This window comes from Scleropages formosus, chromosome 5 (genome assembly GCF_900964775.1).
Source record: "Scleropages formosus chromosome 5, fSclFor1.1, whole genome shotgun sequence".
Taxonomy (NCBI): domain Eukaryota; kingdom Metazoa; phylum Chordata; class Actinopteri; order Osteoglossiformes; family Osteoglossidae; genus Scleropages; species Scleropages formosus.
In genome coordinates this window covers 28491446-28514008 of record NC_041810.1, presented here as the reverse complement: position 1 = coordinate 28514008, position 22563 = coordinate 28491446, and the positions used below count along the sequence as shown (strand labels likewise).

The 22563-nt window shown below is 48.7% G+C and overlaps 1 protein-coding gene across 4 annotated transcripts in view; it reads left to right on the top strand.

Moving 5' to 3' along the window:
- The first annotated feature begins 2615 nt into the window (after positions 1–2615).
- neo1b (neogenin 1b) overlaps positions 2616–22563 on the top strand; it is a 71338-nt gene continuing 51390 nt past the window's right edge. For all 4 annotated transcript variants that reach the window (XM_029252329.1, XM_029252328.1, XM_029252330.1 and 1 more), the window contains exon 1: positions 2616–2742. In XM_029252329.1, the coding sequence (XP_029108162.1) occupies positions 2649–2742 (94 nt within the window). In that variant the 5' untranslated portion in view covers positions 2616–2648. The remainder of the gene's footprint in view (positions 2743–22563) is intronic.

Here is a 22563-nt window from a genome sequence, read left to right as displayed (position 1 = left end):
AGGGTATTTGGTAGACTCCGCTAGTCTTCAGTGACAGGTTATCTAAGGAGCATCTTCGGTCCAGTCGGCGATCCGGCTTCTGCCGTGGCTGCAAACGCGCTGTTCTCCACCGGTTGCCTCTCTGCTTCGCCAGGTGGAACTGTCCCTTTGTGTCCCTCTCATTCACCGATGAGTCCACACAGCTTCCATCGTGGATCTGCGTGGGGAAGCATGATAAACGAGGTGCTCTACCTTCCCCTCCCTCCCCACATGCATGTTCCGCCGGTGTCAAAGGTCAGCCATGCAGCCACCGCCCAACCGCGTTTGTACAGCTGGGGGGTGCTCTCATCAATCATCTCACAACCTTCACGTGTGGTTTTGAGTTCAGGTCTATGGCACATGAGATGCTTCCAACGGGACGAGGGTCATGACCCCTGCAACTGCGACCGTCCTATGATGTACACTTCATTCATTAAAACTACTCCTTTTGCTATAAACCGCTACGTAAAATTAAACTCAGTTATTAAATATCCCTAATCTGACATCTACCAGAAGCCGTGGGAGGAAAGCCGCACAAGGTCCGAGCAGAAAGAATGGACAGAACAACCGGAGCGCAGCGTTTTCAGTTAGGTAGAGTTGCACACCAACGGGGGGCGCTGTTCACATTCCCATATGTTGCTCTGTTTGATGCACTTTGGTAAATTCGAGAGCCCACAGGTGATACCGCTAGAACTTGGGTTCTACCGAGGAGCTAAAACTCATTTGAGAAAATGGATTTACGGTTCTTGAGATCATTGTGCAAGGAGATCAGAAATGGTCAATACTGAACCGTGAATATTGGATTGTGAATACGGGGGGGTTACTTTATTAGAAGATGATACGAAATATTATCAGAGTTACATAGCAAAAGGTGTAGGTGTCTCTCAGCTTCTGCCCCGTGTATTTGGACATGGATTCAAATGTAACCTGGTTTCCATGTTTGCGTGTGTTTCCTCTGTCCTTTTAATGGACACGTGGGTAGGGACGCGAAAAAATGAAAGGGCACAACCGGGAAGAGGCACCTGCATTTTTTTGCTGTAGCCACAACTCCATCACCGTGTTCGACCGTAAAGAGGGTTCTCGGCGAGGGTGGGTCTCTCCCGAGGGTGAAGGAGCGCTTTGGGTAACTCTTGGACGTGGTAACCACATCATCCTTCCTGGAGGCTGGGCCAAGGCCTTGGTGTAAGATGGGGGTCCAACTCTCATACAGTGTATCTGCAGGGCTGCGGTGGCGGGTGAGAAACTTCCAGAAGTGCCTAAATTTCGTTGGGGTGTCTGGGCTTACATGCCTCTTTGGTACTGCAGGGAAGGCTGAGACAAACGGGGTGGTCAAAGTCGTCCTTTAGAAGGAGGGCCGGAGTCTTCCAGGCACGTCCCATTGGCAGGAGGTCCAATTGCAGAAGCAGAGCATGCTGGGATGCCCTGGGGAACTAGGGACAAGTAGTTTGAAAGTGGCTGAATGAACATGGGACATATATGACCTGAAATATGAAATAAAAATGCAGGACATAGAATGCAATAGACCCCTTTTGATTCCTTTGTCCAATGACCGACTTCAGACAGGAAAATACCGCTGCATGGGGCGGGGTGGGGGGTTCGCAATGACAACTCCTTGTGATATCAATGTATTACTATAAAGAAAAACAAATGGGATCATTGAGAACCCCCCCATCTCAGCCCAGTTCTTAATTGTGTTTCATGTATGTCCCGAAAACATGTTACATTGCGTCCAAGTTTCACAAACACTTTGTAAGCATGGTGAAAACAGTGCGTCTCCCGCGTAGCTCACAGGGCGACAAGGGAAGCGGGCATTTGCATGGATCCTCATTGGTTTTACTGCGATCAAATAGGTCCTTTGCATCCTTAACCCGGTGAAATAACAGGCAATGTGAATGTCCCTTATTAAGGGTCCACTGGAAGGTGGGTGGGTTATGGGAAAACTCGGTGAGCAAAGGGCAGAAGTGACAGATTTTCCTGGAGGACGCCTCCACACAACAAAACAGACACTGCACACACTCCGCACACACTCCACATACATGCGTCACACACTACACTCCACTCCCTGTTTTCAGGGACCCAATCGGAGCTCCAACCTCCTCCACTCCACTCCATTCCTTTCTATTCCATTCCATTCCACTCCGTTCCGATCCACCCCGATCCGTTCCGGGTGTGCGATGCAGCTGCACTTCCAGCGTTTCCTCCTCCGGCTTCTGCGGGTTTAAAAAGTGGCTCCTCCTCGTCCTGCTCGTCCTGTCCTGTTGTTGTCATGTTCCTCGTTCGCGGCTCCCCGCGGTGTGACCGCCGTGTCGATGTCTCCGGACCCCCGGACCACCCCGTGGGGACCTCCTCCCCTGTGTAGCTCGGCTCGGGACCCGCCGGGAGATCTCCTCTGAGCGCTTGTCCTCCACCTTCCGAGGACTCCATGGTCCAGCGGGCCATCTCGCGCCTCTCACCCCCCCAGGTGTCGGTCCACATCGGAGAAGAGGACTGAACTCCCCCTCCCGCCCCACCCCCCCAGGAGGCTGCGGAGGGGGGTTTCTCACCGGACCCCCCCCCCCCCACCACCACCACACACTCTTGTCAAGGACTTAAATTAATTAGTTGACTTTGTTTTATTTATTGGAGAAGTGATGGCGAAGCGCGGCGCTCGGCTGATCCTCTTCCTCCTGCTCTTCTCCTTCCTGCGATCGTCGCGCGGCTCCAGGCGCGCGGACCCGGGGCCGGGTACGTATCGTGTGGTGTCGGCGCGCGGCGCGGATAGAACGTTTGCGCGCGGCGCCGCTACAATGTTGCTACAATGTTGCGCTCGCGGTTCCGCGCTTTTGATCGTAGTGTCGCCGCCGCCGCGCGCTGTTGCTCTGATCGCGACACGCCGTAGCTGTTCTCGCGGCGGGATATTGATCCTGTGATCATTCAGCGATGGTGTCGTGTTGGTTCTGCATTGATCCACCGGGGTCGGACCTGTTTGATCTCGATGGAACCTCAGTCTCCCAGTAAACCTCTATTCCTGGACAGAGTCCACGGGGGGACTGCTCTGGAGATCACGCACAGCCTGGACACAGGGGTGTGTGAGCGTGAGAAAGACCATGTGTATTTTTACTCCTCCTAGAATTTGGTGATGAGATTTGAAGACAATATCATGTTGGGTGGACAATGGTGTCTCCTGGGTTGGAATTTTGTCACAGCAGTTGTAATCCACAGGTGTAACCGAGTCCTGGTGAGGGTGGGAACACACTACCAGCTTACCTGTGTTCCTCATGGTGAAGGATGGTAGTGGTGAAGGGTACTGAAGGTTGAGCGATCAGTTAGGGCAGATGGTGGGCGGCATGGTGGCGCAGCAAGTAGAACTGTTGTCTCGCGCCTCCTGGAGGACTTGCGCTTTAATCCGGGTTCGGTCTGCGTGGAGTGTGCGTTCTCATCGTGTTCACATCCAAAGGCTTGTTTCTAGTGAACTGGTCGGTCTAAATTGCCCTCGGTGTGTGTGTGAGTGTTACGCTGCCCTGGTGCATAGAAGAGTAATCGACTCTAAGCACTGTACTATAATGTGTATATCTTTACAGGTCGCCTTGGATGGAGGCGTCATCTAAACACTACAGTGTTTAAGTCGCTTTGGAGAAAAGTGTCTGCTAGGGACAGATGGTAGTGGCTTTGGTTAGAGTGCTGCCTTTGGAGCCAAAGGTCGCAGGTTCGGATCCTACGTCTAGCTGTAGTACCCTTGAACGACGTACTTACCCAAAAAATTGCTTCGGTCTTGTTACCCAGCTGTATAAATGGGTGAATAATTGTAAGTTGCTTTGGAGAAAATGGATAAATAAATAGAAATGCTGAGGACTGCTGATAAAGGCTGCTTTCCACCCAAGCACCACGTGAACAGTTGCGTTCTGATCGAGACCCGGCGCCTAGTGTGTCCAGCGGCTGCCATGCACGATGTGCCAACATGAATGAACACGACGCAAGATGTTTGCGTTTCTCGTTTCAGGGCGCTTTTTTTGCGACGATTACGCCGTTGAGATTTTTAAAACACCCGAGACAACGTGTCCTATTGACACAAAGATGCGTTTCCAGGTTGTTCGGTGAAACGTTCATCCAGGGTGTTTTTGTCAAGGCCGCGGTGACATATGGTTAAAATTTAAGCCGTTTGCATGTGGAAAGTAATCCTCGGTGTTTTAAATAATATAGTGCACCTCCAGCCCATCTGTCCAGAATTAATCGCATCAGCTACGCAGGTAGGGAGCATTTCGGCACCAAAACCCATCTGGAGGCTGAGGAGGTGCTTGGAAGACAAGAAATGCTGTTTCTATATTTATTTGGGTTCGGTGAGCTGAAATTACAAAAATGGTCTGTATAGATGTAGCGTTATGTGTATTTTTTAATATATTCAGTCCTTGTCCTGAAGTCAGTAGTAGTTGTTCAATAAAGGAATAAATAGTAGGGCAGCTGCTCTTTTTAAGTAAAGTAAAGGCAGTAGGGCATTCTGTATAGATGGACACACTCGAACAGAGGCAGGCTCTCCAGCCTGTTTAGAACCTCTCTCCCTCTAGTGTTTGCTCAGTGTTTGCCTGGAATTCCCGGGAGGGGGGTGAAGAACTGAAAACTCACCGCAGCATTAGAGGAAGAACAATTGCAGTGGTGTGGATTACATTCCAGGGCAGCTCTGTGTGTGTGAGAGGTTAGCAGGACCTGCAGTGTTCTAGGTTGTTTTATGGTCTTTACACGTCAAATTGACTGGGTTTGTCTGCTCCAATCCTGGATCTCAGTTGATGGGGTTTTGTTTTATTTATAATGTAACTATAAGGGTGTTGGAAGCAGGCAAACGTCCAGGTCTCGGTGGCGAGAAAGGAACTGTGTGTGTGTGTGTGTGTGTGTGTGTGTGTGTGTGTGTGTGTGTGTGTGTGTATATGGAGATGATGTGGTCCCATCCAGCTGAGACTGCATTGGTGTGGGCTGGGATTACGGGACCGATGGGGGCTGTTGGTGGTGCTCTTGATGTCCACATAACCCTCGAGGGGAACTTTTCGCGTGTGTGTTTGGGGCCGTAGTGTGACACATTCCAGATGATCTGACCAGTGCATGACATGTGGAGAGTTGGTGTCAGGTTTCTGGCTGCGGGGTCGCCTTTCCAAAAACATAACGTTTATTCAGAACAGATTTTCCCGAGGAGGTGAAAACGGGGGCTGCGGAGACGGGCGCTAACCTCTGGCTCTCGTCTGTGCTCCGTGAATTAGCTCTACGCTTTCTTTGGCGCATCATCCATCTGTGCGTGTTTGTGTGTTAAATGTGTGAATGCTTTTGTTTCTCCTCAGGCAGCACGCAGGAATCCTGTGTTTTAGTGTATGGTGACGGGGGGGTGTGCTTCACTAGATCTATTGTTCATCCTATCGCTACTAGTGATGATGCCTGTGATTGTGTAGGATCACCGTTGGATATCTGAAAAACTTCACGCGTGTGCATTCGGACCTCACCCGCCAGATTTGACACGGCTCGGATGCGGGTCATTAAATCAATGCCGTTTGAGTGCATTTATTGGGAATCAATTAGTGTCATTCTATGCGGAAGACAGAGGGGCGCGGTGAAGCGGTTGAAGCGAAGTGGAGTTTTGCATCAGTCATCCTTAATTAAAAAGGCTACGCCGGAACAGCGTTGTTTTATCAGGTAAATGAGCTCATTAATTACCAGTCTCACAGCTGTTGGGGGAGCACCGGTTGCTGCTGACCCACATCTGACAGCCGATTGATTGCAAACGTGCCGGTAACGAGATCCGCGGTCTCATGGCATTCGTTTGACATAAGGTTTTCCTGGGAACGCCGGTCACTCCTGCGCCTCGTGCAGCTGCGTGTGAGAGAGAGAGATGGTCACGTCTTGATAGCTGTGAAGTAATAGTCATACAGGGTAATACATGATGTACGATCAGTATATATTCTAGGTACGAACCCCATGAAGGGGTGTTGCCATCTTCTGAACCTTTTCCCAGTAATTGAAAGCTAAGTGAGAATGTCAAGCATCACAGGTTGTCCCAGATCTGCTGCTTCTGCTCAGGCCATGAATCGCAGGATTTGTGGTTTCCAGTCGCACTCCACACTGGTGAGTCACGCCGCATTTTCATACTGCTGTAGTTATGAGGGGCTGATATTTCCATAATGATGTGAACATACGTACACAGTGCGTGTCACTGCTGTGTAAACAACCAGCCCAACGTCCTGCTGCGATGATGGAACCTCCACTGCATCCACTGGAACGTGAACTGATCTTCACTCTGCACTCCGATACGGTGCTCCAGACTGTGTGAACCCCTTGTGTCCTTTAGTTTCACCATAAAATGGGCCACAGCCCAGGTGACTGCCTCTCTATGGTTGAGCTGACATGACATCCAGTTTCGTGCAACCATCTATTGTCGCAGCTTTGCTCGAACAAGTAGTCTTTAAACCCAACAGCCGCCGTCTTCAGAACATTTGCACTCCGATGGCCTTGTTGGTGAAGCCGGCTACCATAGCGACGCGATGGTGTCCCCATTCGCTCAGGGTTTATTACGGGCAAGTCGTTCTCATTGTTTATTGACTCTAATCATAAATTGAATTACTCTCCCAGCGAGGTGTCCCTGCGTGAGAACAGAGCAGTTGCCGTCCCCTTAACTAAAGTTCTCTCATCTGCAATTGATTTAAAAAAAAAAAAAAAATTATTTATTTTTAAATCCCTCTCCCATGGTCTGGGGTGACTGTGGCCACCAGCTGTTAAACTCTTTCGAATCGCTTTATTAATTCTCCGAGACTGTTGGCCCTTGGCTAATCGCCTAATGTGCAAATCAAGCCTTGTAAATGGGACCTAAATGGGACGTGAATATGGAGAACATGTTAGCCTGCGACGGATACGGCGGTGGCAGGGCGATGTCCCGCCCGTCATGGGGGGGTATCTGACACAGCCTGCAGAACTGTAGATGAATCATGTTGGTATTAATGAGGCTGTCAGGATGACAGCTGTTTACACCAATACCCAGCCTTCGTTCAAACAAACCCCCCTCGGCCAGATTCGTGCACAATGCATCATCGCAACATCCCCGCCCCCCCCTCCGGACTGCCGCCCTCAGAGAAAAGTGTCATCAGACACTAGCGACATGGGATCCCTGCTGCCCTGTGGGTCACGCCAAGGATTGGCCACCTTGTGGTGTTCTCCAGATGATCATGGTAATTTTTACACGCTCAGCCACTTGCACTGAATCACCTTGGAGAATTTTGGAAAAATAACCTTAGGTAACACTGGTGTGTGAATAAGGCGCACCTGCTAATGCTCCGTCGAGGAGGAGGCTGAAGATGAGCAGTTTTTTCCTGTGCTTGGTGTACTTTACTCTTAGCCTTATGATGCTACACGACCCTTTAGATCACGACAGCTTTTACTCCGGTAAACACTGTTCTGTACTTTCAGTAATGTGTTCATGCAGGTCAGAGCTATGAAGGCGCTGCAGAAATGCAGTCAAAAGGTACTGCTGTGGGTCTGATGGGAGGTGTTCTCCTTTACCTTGTATCAGACAGGCTAAGGATGGGTTTCTTTTTTTTTTTTTTTTTTTTTTGGTGTGTGTGATGACTGATGATCAGATGGACTGTGTGTGTCTGCAACCAGTCTCCATCACTCGCCTCTCTACCACAAAACTAGGGCACTTGCCAGGTAAACCCAACGTGCTGCCCTCCCTGCCCCACACGTGTGTTTGGGGGAGGGAGGGCAGCACGTTGGGTTTACATCCTTGTTGTGGAATTCGCTGCCTTACCTTGTTTTCTAACAGAGTCTCTGCATTTTAATGACATCCTATGCTGCTCTCCTGCAGAAACATCTCAGGCTTGACTATTTGCTCTTCAATGTCGACACCCTACTTCTGTGGTGAAGTGGTGTGTTCGCTGGGGGTTCAAATCCGATTGTCCTCCTGAAACGCCCCCCCCCCCTTCCTATCTTGAGGTGTTTTGGCTCTCGCGGTGAAGCTCTTCAATGGATCTCCTCGGCGGAGAGCCTGAACCTTCTTCGTCGAATTAAGAGGAGTGCCGAGTCGTGCTTCGAAACCCTGATTAATGACCATAATTTGGGCTCCGGTTTCTCAGTCCTGTCGAGCGGAGGTGAGCGTTTCTCTGGCCCCGGGTTTCGGCAGAGCGCTGGAGGAGCGGCTCCAGGGGGGCGGCGTCAGCCGGAAAAACCAGAGAACAGAGAGCGGATTGTCCCACCCACGTGCGATACGCAGGTCCAGCCGGCGTGGACGGCTTTCAAGGCGGGAACAGGAGAGGCCTCCGTAACGTGAACCCGAACGACCCCCGACCCAGATAGCGAATAAGGCGCCCTTTGATGGGCTCCTGGTTTTCCGCACCTCGACGCTACGAGGGCCGCCCCCGTGACCTACTTCCCCGGCCAAAGCCATTTGCTGCGTTCCTCGTTCTCGCTGCCGTGCTCGAAACCTGATGCCGCCCCCTGCAGGTTGTCGTGAAGAGGGAAAGTGCTCCCCCGCCCCCCCCCAGCCATATGGTGCACTGTGAGCTTTTGGGGCGTTTTGTAGAAACCCAGACAGAGGGTGGTTCTGACTGCTAACATGGGGTTGGGGGGGAACCCCTTAGACACGCCCACCTCTGGACTGGTACCACGCCTTTACCTGCGTGTGTGTGTGTGTGTGTGTGTGTGTGTGTGTGGGCGAGCTGAAGGGAGACCGACTTAGTGCTGTGTGTGTGTGTGTGTGTGTGTGTTCGTTCTACCGGCTGTGTTCTGTGGGAGAATGAAAGGCCACTGGCTGTTGGTTTGTTTGATTCTATTTCTGGCTTTTTCCTTTTTTAGCTGCTTTTAATGAAGTGCTGTTCAGCTGTTGTGTCCCCCCCCCCACCCCTTCCTCCCCCAGCGCTTCTCCCTCAAAGGGCGTCGCTCCTCGTCGCTGCTTCTGTTAACTATTTCGTGTCCGTACCGCGTCCTCCGAGCTGCGTTCGGTTGGCTTCGATGGCTACCGGCTTCCTGCGGTCCTCGCCTACACTCCAATTCCACCAGTATCCCGGAGACCCCACGCACACACGGAGAACTGTGGTGCATGTCGCAGACTGATGTCGTCCGGTGATACCTGCCGGAGGTGTTACTTTGCCAGTTCTATGCCAGCATTGTTGGGTTCCTATCACTTTCTGCCCCGTTTTCACAATTTTTACACGCTTCATTAACAAGAGGAAATAACAGCTTGACTCTCTTTCCTAAATATCCTGGCCTCAGGCTGCACCCGGTTCACTATTTAATCATCCGAAGGCACATATTTCCATCCATTGATAAGAATAAATATTTCAGACTTCTACTGCAGCAGGGACTTGAAATTATAAAAATTACGCAGCCGTATAAATGGGTAAATAATTGTACATGGCTTGGTGCACAAACCAAACAAATGAACGAACGCAGATGTGAAACAGACGTTCAGCAGATTCTTTTATGAAATGACTTGTACTTTAAACAGTCGTAAGTCTTGACTGAGATGGACCTCCTCCTCCCTCGAAGCTGCGGCACGGACGCCTCGCTGCCGTTACGATGGCGCTGGAGGACCTGTGAGGTTGGCCACACAATGCAGTCCTGAACGAAGGGTCTCCAACATGGGTAACGCTGGTGTAATACCATGTACGGGACCGTGGTAAAGTTTCCTTGACCTGTGAGCCAATGAAATCGTACTTTGGCCTCTGGTGCGAAATTGAATGTTTTTATGGCTGCCTAAGGCTCTCCCTGCTGTAGTATTAATAGAAAGCAGAAATATTAACAACTGCTTATTAATCAGATTTTTGCGCACGTGTTTGAGGAGTAAACTTTTCTGGTGTCGAAAGCGATGCGAGACCTCAACACCCCAGGGTTTTGCTCTTCACGTAAAGGGTCCGTACAACAGTGTCAATCGGAGACATGGGGACAGTCTTCAGTTAGTTTTTGTGCTCTGTCCTCATCTTCCCCATTGTCCCAGTTTGTGTTCTTCTCCAGTAGCGCAGTCTTGCTACCGTGGGACAATGCGGTGGCTCCGGCAGGTCCGCTGTGCCCTTTAAACCGAGCAGGACCCATAAAGACGCTGCAGGTTCGAAAGCAGCTTGTGAATGATCAGCCAGGCTTGCCTTGCGCTAAGTTTTATGGCTGGGTGGGGGGCATTGTTGGTGGTTTTCACAAAGGCTTGAGTCATAGCTCTGTTCGTGCTCCATGAGGCACGAGGAACAGGCCCCTCGGACAAAACAAGCAGTCCGTCGTCATTTACCACATCTGGCAGACCGCGTGAAGGAAAAAGCCATGAATACAGCTGCCTAACTTGATCACGGGTACTCCCACACGGGTGGGATTTGAACCTGGATCATCGGAGTCCAAAGGCAGCAGCTCTAAGCACTACAGCACTCGCTGCCCCGAGGTCCAAGTGGGATCCGGACTATGAACACCTTTACTGTGGTCACCAAGAGCTCACGGTGGTGTGTTTCAGAGGTTGTTCTTCTCCCGGGGGCTGATGAATGGCTTGTAAGGCGTAACACCGGGAAGATGAGTGTTTTCTCGCACTTATGTGTGAGGGCTGTGGCTCCATCTCAAAGTGATCAGATGTCTTTCAGCAGCATTAAATCCAGCTCGGTGTGACCGCTCCATTCCAGCATCTCTGGCTCCCTCATTAGCCACCGTGGGCTTCAGGCTGCGCCCTTTATTGATAAGATTTCCTGAGGGGAAACAATTGTGCGAGATGCAGGAAGCCATTAGGAAGCCAGGAGCTCGTGCCTCTCCTCGCTGTATAAACACATTCCGCACCGGTGCTGTTCGGGCGGCACAAAAGAGCTGCCCAATGACGTCAGGCTTGTCCCGCAATCGGAGCAGCGCTTGCAGAGCTCAGAGTGGGAACGCAGCATAGCGCTGGGACAAAAGTGTGTTCCACGTGATGATGCAACAGTTCTGCTGTATTGGTAGTGCACTGTGTATGCCAGGAGGAGGCGTAGTAGTCAAAGAGCTCCAGCCTTGTTGAAAAGTTACACATTTCAAAATATTAATATTTATACCACAAATCATTTATTGGTTTTTAAATGGGGCGAAGCCGAAATGAAACCTCAATCCAGTTGTAAGCGCGGTTTGATAAACGGGCACATTGGACACTCACATGTGTAAATGCTGATTTCCTCCATGCGGAGGCATCTCATGTCGCTGGCAATATTGGGAACAGCTGGTGTTTGTTTGGACTGGAGTAAGAAGCCACTCCCAGTTTTACACCAGTCTGTGGTGTGTGTGTGTGTGTGTGTGTGTGTGTGTGTGTGTGTGTGTGTGTGTGTGTGTGTGTGCTGCTCCACTTCGCCAGCTCATCGCCCCCTATAGGACTCGTTTCTCCACGCAGACTGTGCATTATAACAGTGAGGTATTACCCCTGTAAGTGACCTGTCACATCAGCCCTGTGTGCCTGCGTGTGACACTATGTAATTAAATCATTATTGTAACGTCGACGGTTAAATGTACAAGCAGATTCTCCTCCCCTTTTTTACTTAATTTCCTGTAAACACCCAGACATTCCTGAAATGAAGTGGATTTGGCCCAGCGAAAATGTGAAAACAGGGTTGGGTAGGTGGTGGTGCTGGTGATGTTCTCACTCATCAGTCAGTTTCCTCTACAGCCACCTACTAGTATCACTGCGTCTTTGCAGGATGCGTGGCTCTGCCGTCTGGAAGTGTTTCTGCCTGGCATTGGGCCCCTGTTGCCTTGAAAAGCTGTCGCACACGTCCATGTCCTGTGTTGCATGATAAATATCTGACAGATCCAATGGTTTCATGGCTTCCCATTGACATTCACAGCTGGTCCAACCTGCATCTTGTTTGCATGTTGAGTTCTGTTTTAATGGCTGTGCTTCCTGTAGTGTAAGTGTTGCTGATTGTCCTCCTGGTTGTTGGTAAATTTGAGGTCATTGCATTGCACTCAAAGTCCAGTCCTTGGGTCTAGGAGAGTTGACTTCTTTAGGGTTCATTGATGATGTCATAAAATTAATGATGGCTCTCTGTCCTTGTGCTTCACTCTTCTGGGAGACAGGTTTCATTCCCTCTTAGTGTCAATGGATTAGCATAAATGTGTTGGAATCCAAACTTCTCATTGAAAAAAACTAGTTGGGTCTGTGGGCTTCTTTCCCTGGGGATGGGAAAGTGGCCAACTGCTCTATTTTTGACCCTTGCTTACTTCCCTGCTGCTTCGATGGTCTACTGTGCCATCCCTCAAAATATGTAGTACTTGCTATCTCAGAGGAGGTGTGTATGACCTTATTCACCCTGACAGTGATGATGGCCTTCTCTCTGCCATATTACTTTGAATAGGAGCCAATTTACTCTCTCATTACCGCCTAAAAGAAGTGACCTTTTATTTCAGTGAATGTGACCTGTTGGTAGAGGCGTTGTGTGAACAGAAAATGAGCAGAAATGCCGGACAGTCTGATGCACAGTCCAAAGTGGAGATCTGCTCCCTGTCTATGATGCTCTTTGTCATCTGGACTACTGAGATGTGGTCTAGGTAGAAACTACATTATCTATTCCATCAGAGCTTGTAGGAAGACCGGAATGCATTACCAAAGTGGTTAGCCTTTAAGGTACCGGGGATGGGACTCATCTGGCTCCCTATCACATGCTGAGCCCTCTTGCCCCCTCATGGTTCCATACCCAGTGCCCTGCATCCATTAAGATGATAAATAAGGAAGGTAAAAACCCTGGGGATGTTTTCAGGAACAGCTGGATACTGTAGTGTACACCATTCAGGCTCAGCGGTGCTACTGTTTTCAGTTGATCGTGGAGGCAAATGCTCAGGTAGTAGGACTGTGATTAGGACCATTTGTTAACCTGTGCAGCTACAGAAATAAGCAGGTGTCAGCTGGCTGATTCCTGTACATAGATGGATGATGAAAATGCATGTTATGCAAGAATGGTTGATGTACAAACCTTTGTATTCTTTGGTAGAACATCTGTACATTTACATTTATGTACCAGACGGTTTTCTCCAAAGCGACTTTCTATGAACTCTATGTAGTGTTTTCAGCCCACACACCTTATTCACCGTGGTCACGTGCACTGCTAGATACACTACTTACAGTGGGTCACTCATCCATACATCTGTAGGGTTTAGGTTTACATGATTTGGAATTCTCCATTTTCCACTAAACTCTGCTCTGTGGCTGTAATAGTTCCAGGAGAAAGGGTCCATGGTTCAGAGGTTCCAGATGTGCTAACCCTCCACCTGTGATGGCATTGCTGGGTCTGTTCCAGATATCAGGAGTGGAGGAGCAGCTGGAGAAGAGTCCTCAGGTGGAGCGTGGCTGATTGTGCAGGGGGCACGATCCCAGCAGCCTCGGCAGATGAGCTTTGGCCGCTCAGCACTGAAGCACGGCGGTGTTGACGTGTAATAAAGATTGCAAGGATGCAGCATGTCTCCAGTGTGTAAAACTCTGTAGGCTCTCTGGGGCACATGCACTTGGTGCGTCTCTGTCAACAACCATGTGGGAGCTGGGAGCAGCTGAAAACTGACTTTTTCTTGCCTTAGGGTTACACACACCCTACAGTGATCAATGTGTACATCTGCCCTAAAGCTGGCCATGAAGCACATTAGACTGTTACTGTAATGAGGCTTAACAGCTGTTTTAGCAATGTGTTCTAACAAACTTTCTCCTTTAGACCTACCTCTCCATGAGATTACATAAATAAGGGTGGTTCCATTTTCTCTACGTACAGCAGCCATTCAGTTCCTTTGTCCTGTGAAGCTGCTCTAGGAAATGATGGGAGACTTATGTGAACCCTCATCAGTACGTTTTGGTTTGGTTCTGCTATGCTATCAGAAGGCATGTTTGTTTCTCTGTGGGGTCATTAGTGGTCTCTAGCTGATCTGGACTGTGTTGTTCGCTCTAGCAGTTGATATTCTTGCCTCAAGGTTCTGGAAAGCAGTGAAGAGCTGAAACTTCACAATGATATGAGCAACCATGGAAGAAATTGTGGGGTCTTCAGCTGGCATACAGCGGTACCTTCTGCTATTTGCATAAAAGCCTACTTTTAATGAGGTCAAATACAGGTTACATACTTATGGTAAGGAGATGGTTATATTGAACTGTGGCTGTAAAGGTTTTTTTTTTTCTTTTTTTTTAAAAAAAAAAAAAAAAAATCTCCCCTCTCAACTATTTCATACCATTAAAGTTAAAACAATCCCACATTAAAAAACCTGTTAAGTGTTTTAAGAAAAACATACTAAATATACAGTGACTGACCAGTAAGTACAGTAATCAAACATTATCAGAGTAACGTTAGTGTTAAACTATCGTTTTCAATTGTTAAACATAAATATTCAGACACAAACATTAAGTATCAAATTGTATTGTGTTAGGTCAACATTCAAGCAATTTCTCAAAACAAAAATCTCCCCAGTTATCAGGTGGGGCTCCTCCCCAGGCCCTGATAAACTGATCCTAGGGGAAGACCCCACCCAGGACAGATCAATAACCAACAAACCTGAATAATCGGGTACCGCTATGGAGGAGGGTGGAATTTCTCGGTCCTTTTGGGTGGTTGCAGTCAAAACTCATGCTAAACATCTCTAACACCCTTGGATAATGTTCGTCAGTTATCAGTGTGACATCGAAGAAGGACGACAGCCTGTTTCTCTGGATGCAAATGATTTCCTTCACCAGAAGTCCTAAGAGTTTGAGGATGGTCTCCCAAATGAAGGGAATCTGCTTGGGAAATTCGTCATCCTGATTCCTTCAGTGGAAGCTGATGGTCTTTTTTTCAATGCCTGCATCCTTCAAGCTACCAACGATGTCCGATCGTTCTCCCCTGGGGCTGCCAACATCTTCAGATAGCCCAGAGTAGTTTTGCGTCTAAAGTAAAAACACTACAAATAAAATCTCTGCGTCACCCTGCGGGGACGGTGAACAAGCCACCCAAAACCCTGCACCTTAGCCTCAGCAGGCTACCCAAAATAAAATAAAATCCTCCCCGGGAGCAGAGCTTCACCCCGAGAATGCCGCTGTCAAGTCGCACGCAATCCTGTGTTAGGTTCCACTCTGCCCTCAGCTAAAATCTCTGGTACTGCACTTTGATCTTAACCAGAAGGTCAAGAAGCTCTAAGAGAAGTCAGAGTCAATATTTCCACTAGTGCTATAACTATATGGTCGTGAATGTTGGCCTGGTGGAGCTCCAGTGAGAAGCGGTCATGGTTGAGCCAACTAATTGGTACCTAAGGAATGACTAGACAGTGTGTGACATCCTCAACATCTTCCTCAGTATGATGTTTTTGTTTGGAGCATACCAGAACGCGATACAGACCAGACCAAGTCTTCTTGAAGTTAACTCTGTCATCCCTGGAGACTGTTCTGTTCTCTTGCTGCCATCCTCCCCCCCTCCCCACATGGCATCAGTAGCTTTGCAGTCTGCTTCATTTGCATTCAGCCTCAGTGAGCTTTGCTGGGCCACATGCAGCATGTTGTCAAGGGATACAGGCATCTTTTTCTGGAACAGCGGACGCCTGTTGTGTGTATTTGAAGAGGAATTTAAGGACAGGGCCCTTGCAAATAGCAGCCGAGTCTGAATCACCCTGTTTAGCCAGAGCGATTGGAGTAAGAAAACAAAAGCCCCCTTTGGCGACACTGGAGCGATTCTGTTCCAGCCTCTGCTGGTTTGTGAAAGATTAGAAGCTACCAGTTGGCTTTCATGCTGGAGAACTTCTTCAAAAGGATTGGATGGATGTCACAGAACAAGGACTGTATCACACAGCTTGTTTGTCAATATTTTGAAAGCCTCTGTGATACTTGTCTGAATATAAACTTGATATGATGATCAGTTGCTAAGCAGCCTGTTTTATCCAAAGAAGCCTACCGCTCAAGTGTTTTTGCAGTAGCCAGTTACTTAGGTGAACATATGAAACTTGATGCAATTTGACATTTTCTTGGAAAAGGGTACAAGAACAGAGGCTGCTGTTAACTGGAACATCCAAGGTTTATTTTCACAAGTCTGTATCTATAACTACACGCTCAGATGTTATGATGTCCACCCTGTAGATCGTGCACATTCTTACATGTTCTCAGTGCCAGACTGAACCATACTGGCTCTGGGGCAGGAACCAGTGTAGAGTCATGGGTTGCTTGAGGAGGACTGTATTGTTCAACAGGTGAACTTGTGAGTTTGCTTATGGTGATAGAGGTTCGTAATCCAGCGTGGAGCAAAGCACCCACCTTCACCGTCAAGTTTTTACTGATAAATTAAGAGCTTGAAGGTTGGCATCTGGTGAGGGGATCCTGTCAGAGTACAAGGCGAAAGGTCTTTGTGGTTAGTCCCACAAACCCTCTTGTCTAGGTCTGGACTATTGTCCCCTGCCCTGCTCTTCTGACATTCCTAAAAGTCTGTCTGAAATTGTTCAGTTTTAAGGATTATTCCCTAATATTTGTCAGAAGGTGTGCCCAAATCACCTGCATGTCTGTGGAGGTTAAATCTTTGGCAGCATATGCATTTCCGTCAACGGTTTCGTAAATTTGTTGCTTTTCTGAAACATAGCGTCAGCTAAGTGTTTGATTAACTTGCATAACTTGAGTGTTTTTTATGGTAATTCAGGGTAAGTATTTTTCTCAAGGGCCCTACAGCTGAAGTAGGGAGAGGAACTTGAATTGGCAACCTTCAGGATACCAATTCCTGTCATTGAACAATGCTACCTGCTGTCTTTATCAAATCGCTGTCTATGTCATGATGTGGGAAGGGGTTTTTGGGGCACATGGAGCCCATGGAGTCTAGATACTCCTGAGTATGACTTGTCCATGCTTCAGCTCCCGGAGAGCCTTGAACACTTGATTTGAATGTGTGGGGAATGAAGTGAAACTGAAACCTGTAGTCCTTTATAGCATCTAGCAGTGGCATCACTGAAGAGTCTCTGTAATGAACCTCACATCATGGATCATGTTTGTCCCCATGGTCCTTCTTTACCTGCTGGTACGACGTCTTCATGTGTAAGCTGAGTTTGCGTGTGGAGGTTTATCAAGTGCTTCCACACAATCAGGACTCAGGAGGATGGGTTGGGTCCTTGATGCAGCACAGCAGTGTCATCTCCATACACAGCGGGCTTGTTTACAACACGTGAGGTCATTCCGCAGCAATTCCGGTTGCTGTAGTGAAACCCCATTCCGTCCCATGGAGCAATCTGCCACAGGCACTTGGGAAGCGCTCTCTGACTGGAAACAGATGCAAGGCTAGCCTTGCCAAGGTTGCTGCTGGCTCCACTGCAGCCTGGTTTAAAAAATGATGACTCATTACATATTAGAGCTCAAACATCCAAGTTGGCTAAAGCTCAAAACGGTCTCCCGTGGGCTCGGATGAGAAATGCCCCATTGGGTGAGATGGAACTGCTCAACCTTCCGACTTTTGGGCACGTATTAGTTTTTGGGTGTCGTAAAGCCTGGGGCTTCTTGTTTTTTCTGCGAGACTGCTGTCCAGAGCAGCATGTGCTTTACTGCATAAACAAGAGTGTCTGCCAGTGGATTGCTTGGGGACGTGTTGTTGGCCGAAACTAGATGCGCAAAACTAGTGCTGGTGGACACGCAGCAGTATGTTGAGGATGAGATTTGGCTTTCTAGAAGCGCAAGTCTCCTCTGTCAGTTTCTCTAATTTCTGGGCTGCCTACAGGTCCTCTCATAGCAAAGGCCTTTCCAGCCCTTCTTTCCATCTACCTCACGTGCAGTCCTCTGTTGGAAAGATCCACCCCCACCCACCACTGAAGACCCCCTAGCTGATTTATGGATGTTCTTTCTTGTTCATTATCCACAGCCTTATTCTCCCATTTGTCTGTCTCCTTAGAGCCCACTGCAGCTCACCTTGTGTGACTGTGTATGAGGTTTTGCTGACTACCTGCCTTCTTCCTCTCTTAACTACCCCATTGGTTAGCTTGCCCCTACCCCCATCCCCTTTGCCCATGGGGCTCCATAAATATCATCTCATCCAGCTGAGCGGCTGACATGAAGCGCAGGGTGGCCTTGAATAATTCATCTTCAGCCCCAGCTTCTCGTGAGAGGATGGAGGTGGGGCTTGACGATGTAGGCCTGAGCTGGGGAGGAACTGCAGATTGATTGCCCCCAATCTCCACCTGTCTCTGTGACCTCCAGACCCCCAGTGCTGGTGTTCTCAACATCCAGCTTCCTTCTTCGTCTGGCCGCTTGCGTGCTGAAGATCCAGCTTTCATTACATTGTTGTCTTCTTTACTTGTGTGTGTATGCACGCGAGAAGGCTGAGACTTGTTTTATGTATGTCCCCAACCTTTCAGTGTGGAAGCCACCTGACTCCACAGCTGGCGTTGTTCCTTTTATTGCTGTGCATGATGGGAGGCCATTTTTTTAAAACAAAGAAGGCAGTTAAATGAGAAATAAGTGGTGAAAAGAGGAGATGCACTTTGGTGAAGAGGGTTGTTTTCATACATGCCACCCCTCCCTATGTGTCCACGTGTCCTGGTCCCTCTGCGTCTTTGAGCTGCCTCTCTCCGTGGGGAGCCCATTATCTTCCTGTCTTCAGCCTGCAGGCCACTGATGCAGGAGGTATCCTGGTGAGCAGGGCAGCATGGCAGCACAGCTGGCAACCTGGGCCTGGTAGAGGGAGGAGGCGTGTCCTCGCACAATGACCACTTGAAGAGATTTGTGGAGAGCGGTGGGGGGGGGAATGAGTGAGAGATTATGTCTAAATAATTAAAGCACGAGACTCTCTACAAGTTGCGTTTTGGAGGAACTAGACTGGGGACCTGCAGCTGATGCGGAGATGTTCACATGCAAATTGGCCGTTGGGCCAAGTCTGTAACCAGCCTTGGCTTCCAGCATCTCTTGCTGTTAATATTTGATGTAAAAATAAGAATTAACAACATCTGGGTAATGTTGCCTTTGAGGTAACAGAGTTGCCTTCATCTTCAGTGGCTGCGTGTTTTCAGATCTCTGCCTCTGTCCTCCCTATTGACTGGGACTGTTTCTACTTGCTCAAGTCAGAGATGATTAGAGCCCTCGTTCGTGTGTGTGCGTCTCTCCGTGCGTGGGGACAGTTAAGGGGTAGCCTGTGACTTAGCTGTTCTCCTACACAGCAGGCCATCTATGACTGGTCTAATTAGAGCTCAGTGTAGCATAACCAACCAGAATTGTGGTCAGGATCATTGTAGCAGTGATGCTCTGTTGAGTAGCTTGTGCAAGGTGCTTGCTCATGCTTTAAAGGCCAGTTGCAATGTAAGATCTTTTTGAAGGCAAGCGTGATTGAGGAGTGCAGTAGGTGAGCCACCGATTTCGGTGTGAAGGACTTTTCACTGACATGCTAGTTGACCTGTTCTGCATGTCAGGCTGTGTGAGAGTTTTGGAAGTTTGGCAGATGGAGTATTGGAATGGTGATGTACGGAGGAGACCAAAGCCTGGTTGCTCTGCTCCCTGAGCTGAGTCATAAACGCAACAGTGGGATCTGATCCAATGGGTTCTCGTATTAACATTTGTGATGGTAGTCATTTGTGTGCTTTGTACAGAAAACGGTGATAAAGGATTTGCTGATCTGTAGAGTTCCTCATTACTGAATATTTCAGCTCAAGCTGGTGGTCAGAACCTCAGTTTTTTGTCAGGGTTCAGTTAGGATCCATAATAGGATGACCCATGGGATTGATCCAGTAGAGCTTTGTACCCATTATAAGTAGTGTATCTAGCAGTGTAAGTCTCCTTGGTGAATGTGTGTGGGCTGATAACACTACAGAGTTCATTGGAAGTGGCTTTGGAGAAAACTGTCTGCTAAATAAATAAATATAAATATATGAATATAAACACAGAGCTTCACTTCTGTTTTTTGTCTGATTCAGGGAGGGGGAGGGTTTGTGCAAGGTGATTTGAGGTGAAGGGATGATGATGATGATGATGCGTGAACACCAGTTATTTCTGACATCACCCTACATCGACCTTTGATTACTCTTTTGGGGGAAAATGATCTGTGGAACTCTTGGTTAACATGACTGCTTCAGCTCCATGTGTACTAAAAGTTCTCAGATTGTTCAGGTTCAAAGCTACTAGAAGAATGGGTCTTTAATGCTGCCTTGCCATTCTCTAGGAGCCGCCGGGGGTAAGAGTGAATGTCTGCTAGGGTTAATGGGTCAAGTGCTTTGACTTGTGTCCTGGTAACCGTTGCGTAGAGACGGGTACAATTTGGCTCTCAGCTCAACCCCCAAGCTACAGGAAGAGCCCTACCCAGGCCTCCAAGAAGCGAAAGTAATGCCCTTCCAGTCAGAGAGGTTAACGGTTTTCATACAATCATCTCAACACAGCAAACTCAACTTTGTATGACATCTACAACTTAATACTTTGTTATGAAAACATTCGGGTCTGTACCAGTGTGGGTGGTAAAGAGGTGACTGTCAAGCACAACTGCTAAATCCTCTGACAAATGAGAGCTGTTGCCTCTGCCTGAGTGTGCGTAGGTGTTGGGGGGTTTGAGGGGTACTACAGGGCTCCTTGTGGCCTTCCAGCAGTCTTCTGCTCTTCCTAAGAGATCCAGCAGTATGAGAGGGATAGCCCACCTCCTTTTCATGATTTAGGTGATCAGGTTCTGGATCTTTGCTGTCTTGTAACTCCATGCTCTAACTTGACAAATTGTGAATATGCTCTTCGGAGTCTTGGCTCTACAGCCACCTGGTTCCCTACTCAACGTGCTAAATAGACATGTACTGTGATGGACTCAGGAGATGTTTTGGTAGCACACTGGTTTTCCATCATTCTGGATGCTGGAAGTTCAAGTCCTGCTCCCCCCGTGTATCCTTCCTCAGACTTGTTGCTGAAGATTGAGCTCTCTACCCCAGGCCACAAATGTTGCTTTGGTTTTAATCCCCAGCCAATGGTATTGCTCAAAGCTGCATTGACGTAATGGGTTTAGAAGGCGGATTGAATGTGTGCCCACTCTAGGGGTGTAATGTGACACCGTAAATCTGGGTACTTAAAGGTTTACTGCATTTAGGGCTATTAGCCTGGCTGGGTCTGGGAGCTGGAGCTCATGAGTGTTGAGGAATCATACCGTCTTACCACAAAGGAACTTAACTCAATGGTGTAAATGAAGTGTAAAACTGAAAGTCATGCAGTTCACTTAGCGGATGCTGACGTGCACAGGAGGAAATGGCAACGGCCCACTGGTGAGATGTTGAAGCTGAACTCCAACGCATTGGCGTAGAACACATGGCTCCAGCGAGGCCGGCTGTAGGAGCGATTTGCTGTCCTTGTGTGTCCTTATCACCTCTGTTCATCTCTTCTAGAGTTGGAGTAGACCTTACTGCCTGGTGTGTGTGTGTGTGTGTGTGTGTGTGTGTGTGTGTGTGCGTGTGCGTGAGATGGGCAGATGTTCCAGTATGCCTTGTGGTACTTCTCTCGCTCACTTGCTGGCCTGTCCTGAAGGTCAACGCATCCCCCCCCCGCCAAGTGGATGATGTGCTGCTGGCGGAGTCTGCAGCACAAAAGCAACCTTGGTGTGTATTTTCAGTCTCCCGCACTAAATAGCGTTCCTCTTTTCCTTCGCTTATTTCCAATAGCCTTCAAAAGCCACAATGTCGACTTGTCAGATTAAGTAAAGATCATTCAGACAGTTTCCATAGTAATTAAGAGAGAAATAGATCTGGGGTTTTATAGCGATTAGTCTTTGTACTGTGATGGTGGTGGTGATCTTGCACGTACAGAAATATGTTGAATATCCCCCCTCCACCACAGAGAAATTGTGAAGGCTGTGGACACTTGAGTCTTTCATAAGGTGCCACATCACAGATGCTTATCTGCTATGAAGGAGCATCTGAAACCTGTGATGGGGGAGAAATTGATTTGGAACCGGCGGTTGGCTCATCGGTGAGGACACTGTAATCGATGGCGTCGGACTGCTGTCCCGTGTGATACTCGGCACAGTGAAGTTCTGAGCCGCCGACATCTGCGTGCACTTTCTGGCCTCTGCATCACCCCCAGGTGGGCTGATGGGAATTATTTATTTATAAAGCAGAGAATGGAAGCAGAGCCCTGGCTCTTCAGCCTGGTTGGTCGCCGCACGTGGCAGACAAATGGTGGCTTCATGATTAGGTCAGACCCTCTTCTGGTGTCCGTTGAAGTACATGAATGAAAGCCTGCTTAGGAACACTAAAATCATTGTGACGTGGCTGGTTTTTCTCATAAGCTAATTTTGTGCATTTTCCACAGTTTTTCAACACTTATGTTTCATTGGCTGTGGTCACCGGGAGTAACCATGTGACCACCATGTGTCCATGGTTCGGTGAGGTCATCAGCCTCGTGCTGGTGTGGAGTTCAGCCGATGGTTCTTTCTGGCTGGTTGACCGGTCACTGTAAAGTACACCGTGTTTCGATGCCTCCTGACTGGCGGAGCTCTGTACTCGAGGCGTTATGGGACGAATGCCACTGGGCTGTAGCGAAAGACATCTTTCAGCTGGGTTCAGACACCAGCTGCAGCCCGTATGGATCCAGGTCCAGCTGGTGGGTCTCTAAGCCACCGTCACTACTGCAGACTGCTAGCCGGCGGCCACTTAACAAGCTCCGCCTATCTGGCTGTCGACATGGGCTTTACAGCCTTT